General features: G+C 39.8%; 1 protein-coding gene across 1 annotated transcript in view; it reads left to right on the top strand.

The window, feature by feature from the left end:
- Positions 1–15,427, top strand: part of PHACTR2 (phosphatase and actin regulator 2) — a 141,106-nt gene extending 125,679 nt beyond the window's left edge. Inside the window, exons 9-13 of the mRNA XM_009882343.1 lie at positions 1,434–1,489; positions 7,770–7,831; positions 8,862–8,999; positions 11,590–11,666; positions 15,357–15,427. Of these exons, the coding sequence (XP_009880645.1) occupies positions 1,434–1,489; positions 7,770–7,831; positions 8,862–8,999; positions 11,590–11,666; positions 15,357–15,372 (349 nt within the window). The 3' untranslated portion in view covers positions 15,373–15,427. The remainder of the gene's footprint in view (positions 1–1,433; positions 1,490–7,769; positions 7,832–8,861; positions 9,000–11,589; positions 11,667–15,356) is intronic.
- The last annotated feature ends 7,761 nt before the right edge of the window (positions 15,428–23,188 follow it).

The raw sequence follows: 23,188 nt of genomic DNA on the forward strand, positions 1-23,188 counted from the left end.
GTTTTTACAAGCATTTAAAAACAAAATCCTCATAAACATTAATTTTGGTTGTCATGGTCGCTGAGAATAGACTACAACATGCCTGGATTTTCCCAGACCTGCCCTTGTTTCTCTTGTGCTCAGAAATGTTGTCCAGGCAGATTTGGATGATGTTCTGTGTTTGTTGGACACTTCCAGATTTTGGATATTCCAGCCAGTACCACTTCAGTACAGAGTACGGCAGTCCTGCATCGGCACTTGGACAATGAGCTGAGTGTCTCTGTGAATCAGGTGGCTGGCTAAGTCATTTATTTCATTAGTTAACCATAAGAGTAATACTTCTGTTGGCCCAAGGGTCATTTTTCTTCTGCTAATAAAGCAGCATTGTTATTGTCACTTCTTTCCTGACCGAATCCCAGTTCTGGTGATCACATCCTGCTTGTTGGTGCTCCCTTGGGGGCTTGAACTGCGGAAGTTGCTCCAGTCCCCATCCTGAGCATCTTGCGCAGGGACATTACAATTAGAATTACTGTAATGTTGGTGGTCAGCACCCACCAGCATCGAGGTCTGATGGGAAACCTGTTCCCATAGGTGGGTCAGGGTCAGGTCAGGTCCCAGCCTTGGACTTCCTAGAGCAGGGGCTGGTCACTTGGGGTAAACCTGCCAATCCTCCCTGCCAAGTCTGAAAGTCCAAGCATGGTTTGAATAAGATGGGTTTCATGAGGCTGAAGTTAATCTGTAGTGAACTGTGCGAGGTTTGCTGGACAGAGAGGCACCTATTTTTGAACGCAGCTGCCAAATTAATTTTACTGCTGAAATTTTTCTTGCTTCTCTTCTCAAGTGCACAAGTGAACGTGTTTAGTAAACATAGAGACAATATCAACCACATTCTCTGCTATACGAACCAGAAATTTAATACCTGAGAGTTGGGGTTTTTTTAATGACAATTGTTATGTATAGGTAACTAAAATTAACATTCAATTAAAACTCCCAATTGTATTGTATATACAAATCAGTGAGGAATGCACAGCTTATGTTTTGTTTAAAAAAAAGAATCGGATTTGCATTCAAAATATCCAAGAACAATCTTACGTTTGCACAATTGATCATAATTCTGGTGCTTAGGGAGAAAAAAGGTTTATGACCTCTTTCATAAAATTCTGCCTGTAAATGAGAAATTTAAATTTGCTGTACAATTTCTGTAACATTATGCAAGTACCAGTTATTTATGTGTTCAAGTGGCAATAGTACATCTTTTAAAACAAATGGCCACTCGCTACTCTGGTCACATGCACAGTTATTATAACTGTGTCTGGAAATTGCCTGGGTTGTTAAATACCTCTGCTGGCAAAGAGTAGCATGGCCATATGAGAAACACCTTTTAAGCTGTATTACAAATCATAATGTGTTGTTTGGATCTAGTTTTAAATCAATCAATCACTTTGTTCTCACAGGAGACTTAGCCAGAGGCCTACAACTGAAGAGCTAGAGCAAAGAAATATCCTCAAGCGTAAGTATTTTATTCAGATTTCAGCTAGTATTTACTTAGCAAGTGAGCATGTGTTGGATTCATATGGAAGCCTATCATTGTTGCTGTAGTGTTAGAGCCATAACTGGAGAGAAATTATGTTATAGAAAATGTTTAGTGTGTCTAGTGTGTTGACACTAGATCTATATACTAACCTGTAATGGTAGCCGTGAAAATTGCATATATTCAAGATGCTGAATTTTGCTTGTCTCAAACTCACTTCTTGAAGCTGGTCCCAAAGACCAGGAATGACTTACATATCCCTTTGAAGTAGTTCTAGGCTGGTTAAACTTTTGCCTTATTTTTAGGAGAAGGAGAAGGGAATATCAACAGGAGGCAGAGGTGGGATATAAGAGCAGAGGTTGAAAGGTGAAGTAGAAAGAGGAAAGGTGAAGCATTGAGGGGAAAGTGAATAGATACATGCCAACTAATTCAGCATGCTGGCCTTCATATCCACTTCTGACATCTTCTATACTGAAACTTGCATGAGATGTTCTCACTGAGTATCTTCCCATTGATTAAATTCTTCCTCAGTATCCCTCTTGAAAAATTTAATTCTATAATTCAAATAGTCAGGGGCAGAGGAATGAATACATTGGATGTTTACCCTCTATACCTATTTAATTTTATAACATTTACTTATGTTGGTTTTGTTCTTAGGCTGGCAATTAGGCAATTAGGCAATTAGGTTGGCAATTACCCAAATGCTTCAGAACAGGTATTTTTTGTCTTCCGTTACGAATCTTCCTATAATATGGACGTTACCTAAACACATACTGTAACAGTTGTCATGCCCAGCTCCTCTAGCCCTGTGTTCATTCTGCAAGGGTAGGTAGTACTTGATGCTTAAGTGGAAGAAGTAAATGAAGAGAATGCACATGGAGGCATTTCACACACAGCAGCAAATCCAAAACCTTTTCTATTCTTAAGGTATAAGAACTTTCCACACTTGATGTAACTGAAAGAGCAGGTATCATGCCGTTATTACCAACAATCAATCAGAAAAGTTGGAATTCATCTGTGCAACCCTGGTGCACAGCACGCTAATGGAAGAAAAGAAAGTGGGCTGTCTACCTGACTAAGTCCATGGGCTGATCACTCTCTCACCTGCTCAGGCCAGCAAATCAAGGAGACATAGCAATTATTGGCTTTCAGGCAACCATCCATGCTAATGAAATCCTACTGCTGTTGTCTAACCTCTCAAAAGCCAAATAGTGCCATGTCTTATTGAAAAGTGAAGCTACAGTTCATGCATTATGGTGCACAGGAGAGGGTTCAAGGGACATCTGTCCAATACATAATGTGAACAGACTTTCTAAGACTATAATTTCTGAACCTATAGATTGCATAGATAAATAAAGATAAAATTTGAAATACGAACAGTTTCTTATATGACAAACTGCTCATGCTGGACTAAGTGAGAAAGGAATTACAAAACATCTTTGGTGGGACAGGATACGGCCACTGAGCTGGGAGCACCAGCTGGCCGTCCTCGCTACCCTCTCTCTCTGGCTAATCTCTAGATAACTAATCTAACAACAAACCTGTGATGTATTTAATATTCCTTTTGCCATAGTTTATTCTGTTCACTGATTTTGCAATAAGTAGCTCAAGACTGGAAAGCAGTTAATAGATTTCTTCTCCTGTTCCAGCTTGTTTACTTTAAGCTTTTGGCAGCGTACCAGGCTTTGCACTCAATGTCCCCCGCTGTCCTTCCCTGCTACTGCCGGGGGGCTGTCTTAAAGAGGCAAAGGAGAGCAAGAGAGGAAGGCTGGGAAGCATCATTATAGATCTTGAAAAATTGCGGAGTCATGGATGAGCACGTGGAGAATCCAAAACTGCTTTTTGCTCATCACCAAGATATAAGATATTTTGAGTTGACGGTGATGGGTAAAAGCAAAGCGACCCAAAGCAAGCTGGGGTTTGTGGTGACAGTCTGACTCAGAACCCATTCAGGGTGCAAGTTCTCTCTCATGCAAGTTCTCTCTCAGCACTAAGGCGTATTATTTATCAAAACTATTACATTCCCTTCCTGTGGATCATTCAAAAATGTTTGCATCTCTTAAATGCCTTTGTTGTTGTAGGCAGCTTTTGTGAATAAGTTGGAATTTCTTTCATAAAGCTTCCTTCCTCCTGTTTTTGAGCAGTGGATGGGGAGAATGAGTTATATTATTGCGTGTATGTAAACTGCAGCTAAGGGAAAGTATTGGTTTGAGTAATATTTGTCAGACTTCGAGGTTACATTAAGTGGTAAAGGTCTAAATGTTTCTTTCAGGATTATGTTCAGCCCAAATCTTTTAAGATGTTTGGGAAAAGTCCCTATTTTTTTTTCTTTTTTTTTTTTTTTTGTATTTCCAGTTAGTGAGGAAATCTGTCTTGCAAGAAGTTTTGTTTTGATAATATTTCCAGATAAACCAGTTACTGAAAATCCTGTGACTGAGTACGATTGTGGGACATTGCAGGCGTATTTCTATAAAAACAATTTGGATAAAACTATCCAGACTTCTGAGTCTTCCCACACTAAAACAAAGTTACGATAACTCAAGGGTCCACTTGAAGGAATAGATAAAGCCCCGTGTTTTTAACAAAGACAGGTTTCTTGTGTACTGGCTTTGAGCCAGTAGTATTTGTAGTATTGCATTATGGCAAAGAAACTTTATTCTTCCAGGAAATTTGGATTAAGATAACTGTATTTTTTCCTGTATTTGTAAGGGACAGTGAACTTTTTGTACTGTGCACCTGCATGCCTGCCAGTACTGGCTTTGCGGAAAACAGGGTTTAGCTCTTGATGCTAGTTAAGGAATATTAATGGTTATCTTTGCTTGTAAAACCAGGGAAAAGAAACCGCTTTGTGCGTTCCAGAGCACTGCAAGAGGCTAGCGCTTTGTTTGTTTTTTCTTTCTATTTCCCTCGCAAGCCCACAGAGAAGTCTAAACATAGCTAATCCCATAGGGACACAATGGAAAGTTCGGTTTTACGCTCCAGGAGTACTTTCTGGTCAAGAACGGAGCAGTCCTCAGGCAGAACAATTTCTCTCTTCTCTTTTCGCCTTCTGCAACAAATGTCTGACAGAACTGAAGGTGACCAGATTTAATATGGGTAAAGTTGCAGGAGCAGAAATGTATAGATGCCAGGGAAGCTGCTTGTTCAGCTTTGACCAGTGGATCGTTTAACTCGAAGGCCACGATAAGTGATGCTAAACAAAATTGTTTCAGTTAGGAGTCAAATCCCAGTTTGACCTCCTAGGAGCTGCAGGCAGGGAAGGAGGGAAACCGTAGCTTTGCGGAGATCTAACTGGAGACTCCTACAAGCAAAGGGCGCTCACTGGGCTGGTTCTTTGCCAGTAGGGCAGCAGCAGGACATCTGAGGAGGGGACTTGCAGCTGGGAACGCTGTGTTTATATTTTTTTTCTCCACATTGCGCAGATTAGATCTGCTTTTAAGGTGGAAAGCAGTCAGAAGTGTGTTCCTGTGCATTAATGTGTTCCTGTTTGGGCAAGCGATTCAGTTCATACCTGCAGCTAAACTGTGGCCCTTGGGCTGGAATTTTCCACACCACCTGAAGGAAGCAGGAGCACCAGACCCATTATTTTTAGCACCACACATCTTCTTAGCTCATTATAGCAACTTTCAAAACTTTTACCTTAAAAGACCAAAAATACATGGTAGGTGTTACTGTTAGTAGGAATTTGTATCAGGGCAGTGTTTCTGTAGCACAGGGCTTAAAGCAACACTGCCCAGCAGGTTGGAGATGGGAAATAGGTCCTTTAGGTACGAATCAAATCTACCTAAAAGCCATAGATGGAGGGCGGTTTGCCAAACAGCGGATTCAATATATTAGCAGCAGCCACCAGATTTCAGTCCTTTTCCTTTAGTTCTTGAGTTTTATTTCTTGAATAAAACTCAACTTGAATGTATAAACCACGTCCTTCCCCCTGACCTCTCATACAGAAGACTGACTGTTCCCCATGGGTTCAATCTCCACCTGCTTTGCCCAGGACTGAAGGAAGCTCCTGATGCCTCCTGTTGGAGTTGTCCTCCAAAAGGTGGGCTTCCAGCTCTCCTTGATGGCCTGCTCCGGGACCTATCTGGACCTTCTGGCTAGCAGCTAAGATGATGGCCTTGCTCATCTCCCATGTCTAGGTGGCTCCCCGTGTCCAGCCATCCCTTCGTGCAGTCATCTGTGCTCTGCGTCCACAGCCCACAGCGGGGTAGCTTCACAGCCTGAGATAGGCAGCTAACCTTCAGCTATCCTAAATGTCCACCTCAACTTTTTTGAGTTACTTTATCCTCCCCCAAACTATAGAAAAACAGTATTTCAGGTGCTGTTGGTAGTTGTTTCTTAAGGTACAAATTAAGCAGTGTGAGCCCCTATTTCTTTCTTCATCATGCTTCTTAGGAGATACAGTGGTTTAGACAGCAAAGAAATGTCGAGGTATGAATAATGAAGAATGTAATTTACGAACTAAGTTAAGGAAAAGGCAGTACAGTGATGTGTATATCCAGCTGCATTTTTTCTGCTGTGTATGCTGCTGGAGAATTTCTGAGACTTAAGCAACTCAGTTCATAAAGGGACAAAATTTTTTATGTCAAACAATTCCCAGGTGAATGGAACCCCAAATTAATAGTTTGTGTTTAATTACCTCAGTTACTATGTCTATTGATTGCAAAGACTCTATGTTTAAACAAAAGCCTACAGGTGATTTACCTGTCCTAAAACAGCTACACAGTGTTTGATTTTGTTAGGTTAAGATGTTATAAAGAGTTCTCATTTGAAGTTGGAAGTCCTCAAATGCACTCGTTTATTGATATATTAATAAAAATTTTTTAAATGAGATCAATCTTTAACTCTCCATTCTTCAGTTTTAGTCAGTTTACAGTTCCCCTATGGAAACAGGCCATCCATTTCTTCACCATTTAAGAGAAAAGCTATTAATAATCCATAAATTACATTCACATTTCAGTATCTCAGTAAAATGACCATCAACACTGATTCCAACCAAATCCTGGCAGCAAGCCTGTGTGATTGCATCTTGCTGATGGAAACCTGGGGTTGGTGTTGGACAGAGCAGGCCTTGGGCTGGCATCGCCTTTTTCCTACTGTAACTTTCTTCTTTTTCTTTTTTATCATTTGTTCCTCTTCCCCTTTTCCTTGTATTCTTCTTACATGAGAGCCTTTGAGTCAGCAAAGGAAATCTGCAAGTACCCCAGGATGACCTGTCGTAGTGTTGCAACCAGTGTATCAGTCATGATACAGAAGGTCCTCTGTGGCCAGGTTGCTTATACTACCACAGCAGGCTGGCTGTAGCAGACAGGGCAAATCCAACTATACCAGGACTTAAACCTGCCTTTTCATCTAAACAGGTTGGCTGTATCCACAATAGACAAATTAATTCCTTTAAATTTATAGTTAGCCTTGAACTGCAACGTGGAGTCCATAACCCCCAACCATGAATAAAACAGGATCAGAATTTAATGGATGTCTCTAGGTGGGATATTTCAGCCACAACAAACTTAACTTTGCATATAACAATCAGAAGTGGACTGAAAGGGCAAATAATATTCTTCAGAATGTACATCAGTTTAAAAAACTGCTGGGTCTATATGAACATGCCTTTGTAAGTGTGATTTTCACTGGCACTCAAGAAATCAAGTTTGGGTAGCACAGAAATTTGTTAAAAGCACATTTCAATCTCACGTCCAAATACATTCAAAAAATGCACATGTCATTTTCTGCTGTACTTCATTTGGTCTAGCTAGCGGCCCTTAACCAAGAGGGCTTGAGTACTGAATCATATGCCTGCATTATAAAATCAGGAAGAAAATACAAAAGTAACAAACCCAACTTGCAGTAACAACTGCCAGTGAAACGATTTGTCATTGATTCATCGTAGCAATAGAGGACGCTCAGCTGACTCAGGTATTCAGAGCAAACTGTTTTCTTGACCCTTATGTATAATTAGACTCTTACTCTAAAGTCAATAGGTGGCACATTGGAAGTAAAAGCAAGAGTGATTTTAATGTTAGGACAAGTAATTGAAACATCAGGCAGCTCTTTCAGGGTACTTCTTATTTGCTGTTACACAGAAAGGAAATGACAGCCGCCACTTCCTCTTTGCTGTGCTCTTCACCCACAGCAGTGGCTTGAGATGTCTACAGAATCGGGGGAAATGAGGAAAGGGAAAAGAAATGAGAGCACACAAAATCCAAAAAGCAGTTATAATACTTAAATATTCACTCCTTTTTATCTCTTCTAAAAACAGAGAAGAATGAAGAAGAAGAACAGGAAGCCAAAAGAGAAATAAAACGTAGACTCAGTAGAAAGGTGATGATGCGTTTTTTGTATTGTGTATTTGTGTACGTAGGATTATTTTTTATAAGATTCTAAAAATCAGTGTATATACATTATTGAAAATGTCCATCAGTCATGCCCCCACATTAGAAATCTGTTTAAAAAGCAGTATAAGCCAGGTCCATCTTGGGGGAAACTCCATCCTGTCCAGTTTCCCTGGAAAAGCATACAGAGTCTGGCTGTACTTAATATTGGTCTATGTAAGCAGGAGAGAGAAATGATATGTTTCCTCTGTGAGCATGACCACTGCTGTCATGTATGTTTGAGGGCAGCCACACCTGTAGATCCACTCTTCCCTAGAGCAGCAATGCTGTGTGCACCCTAAGAAGTCCCTTCACCGTTCTTCTAATCACGTCAGTGGTCTTGGCCGCTGCAGGTGGGATTGTGCCCATTGCCCCTGGACATAAAACCATTATGGATCTGCCGCCCTGACTTTCGGAGCTCATTCTAGGAGAGGATGGGGGGAGTTTTCATAGGTATCCCTAGTCTGCCTTTCTCTGTAAAAATACAGTTTCCTTGATATGATTGTCCTTAGTTAATTAAAGTGAATATTGTTTGAGGTGACTGAAATAATTTGGCATCATAATGACCCCCAGATGTTCAAAACCAATTTTTTTTACTTAGGCAGGCACCACCAAATCCTGCTTATTTTCAACGTTATAGTTGAACACAGCAGACTGTAATTGTTAATGCTAACGGACCTACAGCCTAGTGGGGTAAATGGTGTGACAGTTGCAAAGTCACAATTAATATTCCAGGGATAACTGTCACGATTCTCTGTGACCTGCCCAACAAAGACTATTTTTATAATTGAAGAAATTAGGTTGTGCTGCTTCCCCATTCCCGTGCAGCACTCCCAGGATGGTGCCTTTTTTTAGACACCTGAAAGTGACCCTATTTAGAAATACCATTAAAGTTCTCTTGAGATTACATCATACCCTCAGCTTTTATTTTATTTTATTTCATCTTATTAAACAGACTATTTTCTGCCTTCCACTTACAGCTCAGCCTGAGGCCTACAGTGGCTGAACTTCAAGCAAGAAGAATCCTTCGATTTAACGAGTACGTAGAGGTCACAGACTCTCCAGATTACGACCGTCGTGCCGACAAGCCTTGGGCCAGGTTAACTCCCGCAGACAAGGCAAGGGACAAAAGTAGATTATAAGAAAATGCTTGCATCTGTCACTTTTGGGGGACTTTCCTCTAGTTTTCATTCTGTTGACACTGGCATCACGATTGAGATCTGCTGGAGGCAGCAAGATTGTCATGGCACTGCTGTGCATCTACTACTTGCAGCTAAGAAAACCCACTCAGGTGCCTATTAAGAGCGTATTTGCCACCTCCACTATGGAAGTTCAGACCAGAATTTCTTGCATTTTTAAAGCCTTGCTAAGCCAGGCACGTGGTTCGCAAAGATGGCCACGACCCATGGAATTTATAGAATCACAGAATTATAGAATGGTTAGAGTTGGAAGGGACCTTGAAGATCATCTAGTTCCAACCCCCCTGCCATGAGCAGGGACACCTCCCACTAGACCAGGTTGCTCAAAGCCCCATCCAGCCTGGCCTTGAACACCTCCAGGGATGGGGCATCCACAGCTTCTCTGGGCAACCTGTTCCAGTGTCTCACCACCCTCAGAGTAAAGAATTTCTTCCTAATAGCTAATCTAAATCTACCCCTCATCCTATCGCTACACTCCCTGATAAAGAGTCCCTCCCCATTTTTCCTGTGTTCAGGCAAGGTTTCGGCAGGCAGAAGCTTGGGTCACTGCCACCAAGAGTTACATTTGCAACTCATTCAATTGAAAAAAGGTAGAAGCTGCTCCATCCTCGTAAGGGTTCTCAGCCACAACCATCAGTGCAGGAGCTGGCCGTATGCATGCAGCACATTTTTCAGGGAAGTTTGGCCCCAGCATGCTGCAGTTAATAGTTCCTCTGCCGAACTACAAAGGATGAGACAAATGATGCTGTGATTCTCTTTTAAAAAACAGATCAGTCAGAGATTGCCATAAAATACTCTTCCATTTCCCTCCTATACCACTTCATAAAAGGAAAGCTGTAGGATTTATGCATCAAAAAGTGCTGGCCCTTTTAGCACTTGGTCTGAACCAAATTTTATGGAAATCCTATGCAGCTTGGCATGAAGTGATATGTGCAAGAACCCACTGTCTTTTAGCTAAAGACTATGAAGCACTGATTTTACTTCAGCTTGTATTTTAATATTAATGCCAGCTCATCCGAAAATCAAAGGCGAATCTCATATTAAGTCAAGGTCAAGACATTAAAAATGTACTCAGAAGTGTTTATAGATGTTGGTTCTGGGAGGTGCTGAGCACTCTCTAGTCCTCAGGTAGTCTGTGGGAGGTCAGAGCACCCAGCACCTCTGCTTTCACCTAGGTCCAACTGGGGTAAACTGCACTAGAAAAAAAACCAGTAGTTTCCTACTTACTTTAGGGTAGTAGTTTTAATCTCAATTAATTTTGTAATGACCAGGTTCCCAAGGCTGGTTCTGTGATCCCATGTTTGTTGGCCTCAGCAGAAAAGCAAACCCTGGGTTGCCTGCAAACTCCCTTTCCCTTTTTTCCCAGGGAAGTAATTTTTCTAATTACAGTGGGAGCAGAAAATTTTACTATAACTGTATTATGGAGCTGGAGCTCTGGTGTCTTTGCTGCTCATTTGGTGCTCAGAAATAGCTGTCTCTTCCCTAGCTGTTACAGCAGCCCCGTGTAAGCACGCTGTTGTGGCTAAACAGAACCATCCCCTGCTTAAAATGAAGTTTCTCATTTATGAGACCGCAGTCTGGGGATGCTATAATTTTATCATGCTGCCTGTCTGTTCTGCACTGAATGGCATGCACACCAGATGAGGCTTCTTTGGGGATTAATGAAATGATACTGCTTTTATTTAAAACGGTAAAAGAAAAGAGTGAGTAAGAATAAACTGTCATTTCATTTCACAGTGAAGGTAGGAAAGCGTATGGGATGGAAACAAAAGCCCTTGTAGTATATATTAGAATATTTCAGAAATTGTATTTATTACTTGATTAAGTAAATTGCTTATCACTCTTCTAACATAAGCAACAAGGCATTTATGCATCACCCTGAATTTCTGCTGTTCTTCAGTATCTGCCAGCTGAAAACACAAGCCTGAAATGTCCAAATATTTCATGTAATTTTACATAGAACTAATCAAACCAACTGACTAATTCCACTTAAAAATCGCTATTCATCTTGCGTTCCCAAAGTCCTGTCTCCAGTGGGGAGCTGCGAGGCCCCTGCTGCGTGTACAGTGCCTGCGCGGGCAGCGTGGCTCACTGGCTCCTCAGGGGCTCCCCTGCAGATATAATCCCCTCCCGGTGGCATACTCAGCAGGTGACTGTCGAGGTAACCCCGTCCCTCGCCCATTTTTGTCTGTAGTAAGTGCCGTGTTTCGGGGAGGGAGTGGGGGGTTGGTTCGCCCATTGAAGTAGTTTCGGTGTTTCTTTGTTTATTGTTGGTGTTTGGCACTTCGACTTTCTTGGTGGTGTATTACTGCTCCAAATAGCTGTAATTGAAAAAAGTCGTTTGTGTTGATGATCAGAGATGTGTGAGAGCTATGGATTAGAGTAAGGGAGACTGGAAAATGGGAACTGTAAGGGAACCTGCAAGAGTAGGGCCAGGTTCCTTTCAGGCTCTTTACTTTCCTTAAGATTCATATTTCTTACGGTTGCGTATATCATTATTGTTTATTAGGCAGCAATACGGAAAGAACTGAATGAATTTAAAAGCACAGAAATGGAAGTACATGAGGAAAGTCGGCAATTTACCAGGTGGGTGAATCCCTCTTCCTGCATAAGTCGGAGAGATGAGTGTGACAGCGACCCTCTGCCTTTCGGCAAGTCCTCTGCGGCTGTGTCATGACTGGCTCCTTGTGTAGATTCCTACCGTGAGTCCCCTTGAATCCCCCCTGAATCCCACCACTGATTCTGGTGGGATTCACAGTGTTGCTGGTGCCATCCCTGAAACTGAGTAGTTGATACAGCAGTGAAGGTGACTGCAGCGGATCAGTTGCTAAATGGAAGAAGATTGGGAAAACTAAAAAAATAATCCTTTGAAAGGGCTCAGCATCTCTCTCCCTGATTAATTTAACAGTCCTCAAGCACAAAAAAAAAGGGATGTCCTTCTCTGGCAGCGCTCCCTTGCTCATGAAAGTATATTTTTTTGTAGATGCATTTGGTAAGTAGATGATGTGTTGAACTTCAGAAGAGCTCATCAGTGTTTTGGGGAGCTTTCTAGGCTCCTGGCAGCAGTTTCAGGGGAACAAGAGAGATTCTAATATTCCTTGTTTGCTACTTATAATGTTTTAATCTGCATTTGTTTCATTATCTGTCCCGGATAACACCAAGATGTTGTCTGAAGCATTATGGTTTAAAGAGCTCTGAAGCATCCCCAGTTTTTAGCAAGACTTCAAATTTGACAGAGTTATTCGTAGGAGGAGGAAGGTGCCTTCTGCCATCCCCGCGACATCTGTATCTTTTGAAGTTACAAAGGCTGAGCAGAACTTGCTGTTAGGATCAGCCAACATTGTAGACATAGTATTATTGTCTCTGTCCACACAGAGTTAAGTCAAATAAAAAACAATTGCCCACAACTGGGTCCCTTCCTTTTCCTGCTACTGTTTCAATCAAACTTGGGATCAGCACAGGTGAGTGTGAATCCTCTAATTAAAGAGAGCGTCACATGGAAAATTCACAATGGGAGATGGGGGTTTGGTGATTTTTGGCATCTCCTAGTTCAATGCTCGATTTCACAACTTCAGCGATTTTTTTTTCTCACCAAAACATGGATTTTTCTGTAATACTATAAACCCACTTCAGTGTAGTATTTATTCATATATAACATGAATACACTAATTTTTTTTAAAAATAAACCATTTCACGGACAATAGAACTAAACTAGGAGACGAACCAGGAGGCAGGGTTTCAATCTAGCATCGCATTCTGACCATTAGAAAATGTCCTTTTCAAACATGGATTTGTATATTTTCATTTGGCTTCTGACGTCATTTTCTCTTCGGGCAGTAGGTAGTATATCTTCTTCAGAATACATAAAAATGCTGCTTTGAAAAAAAAAATTAGCATCCCAAGGGAGAGAAGGAAAATGAGCAGGAATAGAAACCTGGCTATGTGCTGAGAGAGATGGAGTGCCACCCCCTGCTTATGTTGTTACGTTTTTTGAGTTGCATTGCAATATAGAAACATAAGTACAGATAGGCATGAGTCATACAAAAAGAATTGGTTATTTTTTCATGAGAATTGGAAACAGTTGAGACTGGTTACCATTGGATTCTTGAAAGATGACCCAAAAATCTCAGGGATCCAGTGGAATGACAAACCAGTTAAAAAGTGAAATTTTTTTCTGAGGAAGGCCTTGGAAAACAGAGTCAAAAATAGTCACAGACGAATTGTGATAAATACATGGTCCTGGAAGAATTTCAACCTGCGGGAAATCAGACTTTCTCCGTTCCCTCTCCGCCCTGTTTTTTTCACTGGTCATGTTGTAGAACCACTGCACAGAAGTCAGCAGAGTAACAGTAGAAAAAGCTAATTAAGAACAGAATTAGATGCAGATGTTTTAAGTCAATTGCAATTTTGAAAATAAAAAGAGATTCAGTTTCCTCCAGGACCTTGCATTAAAAATTATGCAGTTCTCCACTACATTTGGACTGATACAACAGAAGTGATTTGTTTTGAGAAAATGATAGACAAAAGTTTCTGGCCAGAGAGCGAATTACTCATCTTTTATTTTTTTTCAAGGGTGATCCCAGAGGTAATACAAACCAAAAGGCTCTTGCATTGGCAGCTGGTTAACAAAGGCTTATTCGTGAAGTTCTGTGATAGAATGAGACGACAAGGAAGCTGCTTATTAAACAAAAATAGCTTATGGCATATAGTTTCTTATATTATTGCATATTCAATATAAGATGCTTTAATATTTTAATAAGTATTTACAATATTTTTGAATTATTAAATTTTGTTAAAATTGGGAAAGGAAAAATACTTGATGTCATTTTCATCATTTACTGTCAGCTGAACTGTTTTTCTACTCCTAGTAATTTAGACTGATTCCTTCTGTTATTTCATAACAGAATCCAAGAAACTGAGTTTCAGAAAATAGAGAAATAAATAAAAGTTTGCGAAGAGGATCTTAGTAGATGTTTATAAAGTGCTTCTAATGGAAATGCTATATATAGTCCAATATATTGTCGTTCTACACAAATACAAAAACCTTGTGTCTTTTGCAATGCACTGTACCCTCACTTAGCAGATGAGCTGCATGTTTGTGAGCGTCAGCTTTCATGTACACCTCCTTTATTTGAGAAATTGTACTGAACCACATTACAGGGGCAATGCACAGTTTGTTTTCTTTTCTTTTCTCTGGAACTATTAAGAGAAAATGTGTCAAAAAAAAACTTATGTAAATCTAGTCTGTTAGGTGCATCATTACCTACACTTTTTAAAAGTTGCTGTATCTTTTACTGCTTCGCGGATAGATATATATTTAATACCATTTAGACAAAGATTTAGAAGTCTGGTGATAGATACATTGAGCACCTGATACTGGTGCCCTTCTTACCCTTTTGCTTGGATTCATTACATTTAAGCTGAGTGAGAATTTCAGTTGCTGTAGGCTCCAAACTTATTCTAGAAAAGGTTGGCAACACCCTTTGGAGCAATCCACCTCTCTATCCATCATACAGGCATTCTGAAGTGATGTACATGCCCTGCCTGAAAGTCTAAAAAACAATGAGGTGTATTTGGGCCTTCATGTGCCACAGTTGGCTGCTGTTAATAGGAAGAAAGCATCTGCAGTGCTATAAGATTTGTTGCTTACTTAAAAAAAAAATCCAAGATTTTTGATAGCCTCATTTTGCGGAAGGATTAAAAAAAAACCAGAATGTTATGCTTTATGGCTTAGCAAAGCTTTTCTGAGTTACCTACAGCGTCTCCAAATACTAAATGCAATGTGGCTAAATCTATCCTGGTAAACAAACCAGACCAGAGACTGTTTTCCAGCCCCGAGGCCAGCAGGCTTGGCACAGCTTGAATTCATGCAGTTAACCTCTTCCCCCAACCCCAAAACAGGGTGATATTCCCCTCATACACAGTCTGCCTTTTGGCCTGTGCTAATCCCAGCCATGCCCAGGCAGTATGTGGAAGAGCACTGGTTGACGCAAGCAAAACTGTGCCAGCGACCACAGTTAATAGGTTAATGGTGTGGACAGACAGACACACACCAGTGCCTGAGCCACACCATAGCCCCATTTGGTTTTCTAGTAGAGACAGACAGAGAGCGGAGAATAATAGAGCTGACTCTAATACTACGTTGACCAGGAAAATCAGGAATAATTCTGTTTAGGCAACAAAAGTAAACAGCTGTGAGAGCAGGATGAAGATCAGTGTCATTGTCAGTTGAAATAAATTAATTCTAAGTTTTTTTTTAATGATTTATCATTTCAGGTTTCATCGTCCATAACTGTTTGACCACATCCCATATTTCACGTAACAGTTTTCTTTGGGGAAATCATTGCGTCCTGATGACCTGAGATTGCACTGGAACTTGACTGATTGTGAGTGTGTGCTACAGCTTACCCTGAGGTTAATGAAGGATGTGGCCCTCGCCTTTATCAACGGACAAATGGTTTGTCTCGGAGAACCCACATGAAGTGTTTGTCATTGTTAAGACAGACCATGGTTCTGTGGCTAACCCACACAGACGAGTCGGTGGACTTCTTCATGGGAGCTCCACAAGTCAGGAAGAGCTGAAGACAATCGCTTGAGAGCCTGTTACTGGGAACTCACCAGACTTCATAGGGTTGTGACTGAGGGTAACTGAGAGGGGGGAGTGTGAAAAGGACCGAGAGTGTGGGGGAAGAGAAACTTCGCTTGTTGGTCCACAGAGAAGAGTGGAACAGAGGGGACTGCTTAATGATGCACTTTGCCAGTGGGAGGAATTATTTTTTTAAAAAAACTCAGAGCGTGAGCAACTGTGCATGTATTTTTTTTAGTGGCCATAGCCTGTCTTAGAAAGACAGCAAGCCACAAGTCCTCATGTCATCAGTACTTTAGTGAAGAACTGTAATTTTCTCTGGTGCCAGTAAATGCAGTTGCCAGAAATTAGTCCTAGTATAACTCAGCTGTCTTTTTTAAAATCCCAATGCGCATGCTTCAAGAAAATACATTGAACGTTCATACAGAACAAGTCATACATTTTTTGGTTTTTAATGTTGATGTACCCTGAATCCTCAGAAATACATAAACAGGATTTGAAGGACAAATAATGTGACACTATGAATGCAATGAAATGCTTCATGTTTAGAAACACTCCTTGCTGTCTGTCACTTGCCATTTAAACCGGAGGGCTCATTATCTTTCTCACCTGTGGCAGGCAGTGGTGACAACTTTGACATCCTGCTAGCGTGAATCCCAAATCAGAATTGAAATTGGGCACAGAAGTCTTTACTAGTAGGCTTAAGCAGTGATTACTAATGTGACTTTTTATGTTTAAGGACTCTTGCACTGCTTTGAGGAAGAACTCACAGATGAATCAGTATGTCTTCAGCCATTGGTCCTGTAAAAGCGAATGGAAAATCCTTAGAGTGTCTGCAGCCTGTTTTTGATGAGTGTGAAGAATGCTTCTTAGATTCCTAATTTTTTTATACTATCTTGAAATTGTACATGTGGATACAGTACTATTAAAATTAAGTGATATGGAGTGTGAAAGGCAATACATGGTTTTTCTAAGTTGGCCCAAAGGCCTATTAAAAAGCCCGTGGCGTTGTTTACACTAAGAAATTCCCTGTCTTATATTAGCACTTATTTATCCTTTGAATTAATGTACACAACATTGGGGGGGAGGGGTGTCTGGAATTCACATATGCATACATTTAATGCAGTATTACAATATATTTGCTATTTATCCTTTCTAATGTGTGTACATATTACAATTTATTTTTGTCTTTTATGTGCCCTGTTTAGTTTTTAATTATGAAGTGTAAGTATTTCTTTTTCAGGCAATAAAAGGTCTGTGTAGATGTGATTTTTACCTCAGAACCTGCAAGAGACTCTTGTGGAATGCTTTTTGTTTCTAAAATTGAAGGTTGTTGTTTTAGATGTCAGCCTAAAGGCAGGAAGGCAATTTGGTGGCTAAAATTAGATCTCCCTCTTTACTGATATTTACAACAAGACCAGGTTTGCATAAATGGGGCAGATTATTTTAGTAAAGAGCACTTCTAGTAACAGGAGAGTGCTTTCCAACAGCTGGCACTCTATTATTTTTAAAGAGATCGACAAACCTTTTATAAAAATAGATAGATTTATATGACTGTTAGGATCACTTACATTTTAGTAAAAATCTAATGACGTACAGAGCCCAAAATATCAATAACCAAATAAAATAACCATCTACATGCTTGTAGCAAAGAAAAGGAAGCAGCACCTTCCTTTTTTAATGGAATCAATAAGAGCCATTAGGATTCCATTTGCAGAAAACAGTTTAGCTTCTGTGAGGCCCATCATTTTATAAATATAGAAACACCACTTTGACATCAAGGAAACGGTGAAAATGTATTCATTGGCACTAAATCATACAGCAATGATCAGGCCATTAGAGTCAAGGTTTGTCAGCAATTCTGGTAGAATCCTAATTTTTATTTTTAGAATTTGAAGAGTAAACTTAAAACTTACACTAGTATTTAATAAATAGTTCTCCTGCTTAAACTTTTTGTTGTCGTTGTTGCCAAATTTAGAAATGTGTGTCCGAATCCTATAAAGGCCTACCATGTTGACTTTGAAGTATAAAACAGTATTTCACTTCAAAGGAAACAAGTGGAGCAATTAAATAGACCTCAGTGTTGCCTTAATCACTTTGAAACATTTGAAAGCAGCCGAGATACTAAAGGCAGAAAGATAGCTGTTGCACAGGCAGAATAACTTGGACAAAAGCAAGGTCAGACTATACAAACTTTATATAAGACGGTAGCTCCACTCACATGCCAGGGTACATACAGGTTGCACAAGCAAAGGAAAAGTTGTTAAACTCTTAGGGTGAAGCAAATGAATTGACTTTGCAAGAAAACATTCCTCTATACTAGGCCTGGTGCTTGGGGGAAAGACACATGGCACCTTCTCGGTTTAAGAGTTAAAACACAAAGATGAGGATACAACTTCTGGCTCAGACTTCCCCAAACTGCATTGTGCCGTAAGACATGAGGATGCATAGGTGAGGCATCCCATAGTCTTCCCCTGTCCTCCTTCTGGGTTTGGGGTGTTTTTTAAGTATTGCTTGAGGCAGAATACTGGTCTGGATAGAGATGCTGAGCTAATCTTTAATTTCTTATATAATTTCTTATTATTTTTATGATAAATAATCAGATGCATTCTTTGGCCCACAATTCAGCAAACTACTTAAGCAAATTTGTGTAAGTGGACAAAAAGAGTTACCTTTATTGGAACTTAAGTAAAATAGTATACTTGCAGAATTAGAACTATAAACTATCCATTGTGTATTGTACCCACACAGAGAATTGTAGATACTATTTTTATATTCCGAATTTCAACTGGCAGAAAAATCATCATCATCGAATGGTTTAGGCTGGAGGGGACCTTAAAGACCATCTAGTTCCAACCCCCCTGCCATGGGCAGGGACACCTCCCACTAGACCAGGTTGCTCAAAGCCCCATCCAGCCTGGCGTTGAACACCTCCAGGGATGGGGCATCCACAACTTCCCTGGGTAATTTGTTCCAGTGCCTCGCCACCTTCATAGTGAAAATTTTTTTCCTAATATCTATTCTAAATCTCCCCTCTTCCAGTTTGAAGCCATTACCCCTCGTCCTATCTCTACATGCCCTTGTAAAAAGTCCCTCTCCAGTCTTCTTGTAGGCCCCCTTCAGATACTGAAAGGCTGCTGGAAGGTGTCCCTGGAGTATTCTCTTCTCCAGGCTGTACAACTCCAAAATTGACAGCTGTAAAGTGTTATCCATGCAATCCATGCAATAAAAAATAACAAGATTTTGGTATGTCACTATGCACAGTGAAGCAAGTTTGCTTTACCTTACTGAGCTCCCTGAAGTTGGTTTCTGCTGTATCTCCTAGCCCTCTGTATTGATGATTTCAAATGTCTCCAAGTTGCTACAACAGCCTATTGGAAATAATATGTCATATACCTAACTGCCTGTGGTGCTGCATGCCTGTTAGAAGGGAAAAATCAGGCTAAGTCCTAAGAAATTCCTGAGTGAGTAAGCCTTGAGGGGAAAAAATAAAAATATGTTAAAAAGGCAAAGAAAATACAACATTTTCCATGCAACACATAGTACAGTCTGGCTGGCGAAAAGGGATCAATGTGTTAATTTTTATCAAGTTGGACAAATCATTTAAATGTCATCCACAACATATGACAAACCTGACACACATACCTATGTTCCACAGAGTCAGATATAAACTCAGATGTCTACATGCACACAAAGAGAAAATTAGTAGCTTGAAGCATTGGGTTCTGAAATTACCTCATATATCACGTTTATCAGTAGGATCACGGATCACAGCTTGTTGCTGTGCATGCAGAAGAATGGACGCTTTATCAAATCCTAATTTTTTCTTCACATAACAAACTGAAATTGTTCTAGAATGTCTCTTACCTCTCTTCTTCTTTCAGGTAATACATATTAGTCCTTATAACTGAAATTAGTTGTTTCAAATGGAAAATAATCTATCCGAATTTCCTCTAATTGTGATGTATGTGTTGATTCAAAAAGTACAAAAAAAATTAAATTATTTAAGCTAAATGCTAACAATTATTTAAGCTAAATACCATTTTGACTAGTGATTTCAAACAAGGTAGGACCAGGAGCAGTGTCTCTTCAAAATCACTGAAAGTATTCACAGCCATTTGTAAGTCTACAAGATTGTATTTATTTGTCGGTTTAAGCATTTACATACAGTTTTGTGTGTCCCATGCTGTGGTGGACTTTACGGACCTCTGATGTGGTGTGGGGCAGGGCAGCCCCACCTTCCGCTTTGGCCACATTGAGCAGCTCTTAGAGACGCACCACAGCCTCAGTGTTGACATGTAAAAACTGTATCAGATGACCACTTTTTTTTTTTTTTTTTGCTTGTTTTTCCTTGAAAACCAAATGAAAGATGTGAAACAAAGCAATGAAAGTGTCCCTGATACTACAGAAATTAGACCCCTCCTTCCAGGGGGGATTAGTGCTTTGTTTCCAGCGGAGATGCTTCAAACGTAGATCTGTGACTAGTAATACTACAGCTACATCAGAGAATTAGCTGTCGTTTAACCTGAGTATAAATACAGTCTGAGCCACAATTTTGTACCATCATGAAATGGGAGGAAGATCTAGTCTGGCAGCCCGGGAATCAACCAAAACCCCCTCATCGGCTGCAGCTGGTAGTGGGTTAGAGCTAGGGTAGGGAGACCCACGCTGTCACCTCAGTACCTGGCAGACTGCACCAGTAGGACAGGTCTGGCTCAGCACTCATCCTAAGCAGAGACTAGACTATGAGCTCATGTCTTAATGTCTGCTAATGCTTTAATGATAAAGTAAACCGAGCTAAAAGCCTACACTTGCATTAAATTGTCAGGTATACCAGAACTGCGTCTTTTAACGCTTTCACGTCTTCTGTTTTTATTCGTATCTCAAGGAGTTAAGATGTGTGCCACTGCTGTAAACTAAAATAAAGACATACTCAGGGTGATAACCAGAATAAACTTGCCTCCTGCCTTTAGGAGCTCCCACATTTAGCTCCGTTATTGTTGCTATCTTTATTCTTATTGTACAAAGCTCAGTGCAATGCTCGCTGCTGGGACCTAGCTTTTGATAAACAAACAAAAAAATCAATTCTGAAAGTTTTTTATTAGGTTGATATTAAATTATTTTGAGGATCAAATTAAAAGAAATGTGAATTCCCCAGAAGAGCTTAAAGCTTCTACTTAACAGATATCGGGGAAAAAACCTACAAACTTATGGAAGTGTATCTATATAGAGAAAGGGAGAGATGGAGTAAAAATAACACATTTCACTGTAATGTTTTGACAGGTTTCTATTTATTAACTTTAATGATTAATAAGGTCTTGTTTCACTTTGTCATTGTTCCCATCTTGTTTCACGATTTTAATGGAAATAGAGCTCATATGAACTAGATAGAGCATTTCACCAATATTTCATTATTTTCTAGAAGCTAAATATTGCATTGGATAGGAACAAAGAAAGTAATGGCATTCTCTGTGTCTCCTTGTTCAATCATTAATTCTTTATATTAAAAAAGTCTTGCAATACTATGTTGAATTTAACCATATTTGAACATTGTTATAAAATAGTAAAATGTTGCCGAACCTATCTTCTCTTCCTTTCACTACTTTGTGTGGTGGTATATTGATTTGTAAACTTGTCTAATTTTTGGAATTAAAGAAATACTGTGTTTTGGACGATTATTTTAGCTGGTGTGATTTGAAACAAAAAAGATAACAATGGCTTATTTGAATGGGCATCTAACTGTATGAGTAGGGGTGGGAAGGGTGTGAAGATGCCACATGCTAATTGCCTGCAACTGTTTAAATAGCTCTTAAGATTATTCTTTTTTTTCCCTAAAAGAGAAATAGGATTCCATTTACAACCAAACTGCAAATTTAGGAGAGGTGGAAGAATGCTGCAGACCGCACCGCTGTACACTCAGGAGTTACTAAGTTTGCATCCCTTCCCAGCGTTCTGCAGAACAGTTGCTCAATCAGTAGAACATTGGCAATATGAGTATGCTGTGCTTTGTATACCCAAGCGTACCTTAAACACTGGGCATTCAACAGCATGTATTTCCCTGGAAGAGCTGCAATACACTGGGACAAGGTACTACTCAATAGTAGGAATCCTTGTGCGTACGCATCTTCCAATCAAGTCTGCAAGGACACCTCTAAGAGATGACTCCAGTAAGGAGGGCTTGATAACCCATCCACACCAGTGCAGGTGGTGAAGTTCCAGTAGGGTCTTATGAGGGCCCAGTAAAGCCAGGAGGTTCTTACGTGCCAAATATACTGTAAGAGGGCTACAATCACCTGAAATGAAATTTTCACATTAATTCATTGGAATAAAAATTTTGCAGCACGTAATGGAGAGCATCACCTATTAATAGGCACTGGGCCAGTTCTTAGACGTTGTCGTTTCTATTAATTTGATTTAAAATAGAAGCAAATTATGCTCAAAATAACTTGCTTGAATTTCACTACATGTTCCTATTTACAAGGAAAATAAGGCAAGACTTGGTTCCCTGCTGCCCATCATGCGGAATAGTTATTGATAACTACAAAAACTCTACCTGAAACATTATCAGCTTAGAACTGCTGGCACTTTAAAATGTACTTTCCACATGATTTTCAAAAGATGCGAGGCTGGGGAGAATCAATACCGATAACTTTTCAGCTTATACAGTGTGTATTTTACATAACAATTATAAAATGAATGCATTTATTTGTATTTTGGCAGCTTGACTTAGTGCGATTGAATATGGTAACTACAAAGCAGTGGCTGGTCTGACACTGCATTTTACACAGGTGTATTGATATCTGTGAATGTAAATAACTGGAATGGTTACAAATTAATAATAGCTGCTTCTTGGGGTTTTATCTGTACTGTAGTATATACCTATATATACACACACACACAAAATATATTCCAATATTGTCACACGAAAAGTAGAATACGTGTTATCTTTTTATACAGTACATATATTATGCTTGTTTTATGGTGTTTTTATTTAACAAGCAAAAACAATGTGTGCTGCCTAGTTGTACAGTACTGTAGGGTACTCTGCTGTTCACAGTTCCAAGTGCCTTAGACAACTGTTTAGCTCTTTGAATTATAGATATATGTGAATGGATATATATATAAATATAAAATGAAGAAAATTACCTCAATAAAATTGTTCAGAAAACCTTTACAGAAAATATTTCGTTCTTGAATCTCTATGAAGTACATGGGCATGTGTAACGCAGTTAACTCCAGCGAGCTGTTACTTGTTGGAAGGCGGCCTCTAGAGACCAAATTAAAAATCCCTCTGCATGGAAATGAGATGAAGGAAGGTTCCTGAAACCTTCCTTTGAATTTTGGGAGTCCTTCAAACATATCTAGTAGCTGGGTGGGTAGTGGGTGGTGTATTCATGCAGAGGTGTGTTCAAAGAGGTGGTAGTTATTTTAAAAATACAAAGTTAGTGTTGTAGCTCAGGTTCAGAGCTAAACAGTTTCAGAGACTTAATTAATGCTCCAAATTTCCCATTTATTTTTTTTT

This window comes from Charadrius vociferus, unplaced genomic scaffold, assembly GCF_000708025.1.
Source record: "Charadrius vociferus isolate BGI_N301 unplaced genomic scaffold, ASM70802v2 scaffold13, whole genome shotgun sequence".
In the NCBI taxonomy this organism is placed as follows: Eukaryota; Metazoa; Chordata; class Aves; order Charadriiformes; family Charadriidae; genus Charadrius; species Charadrius vociferus.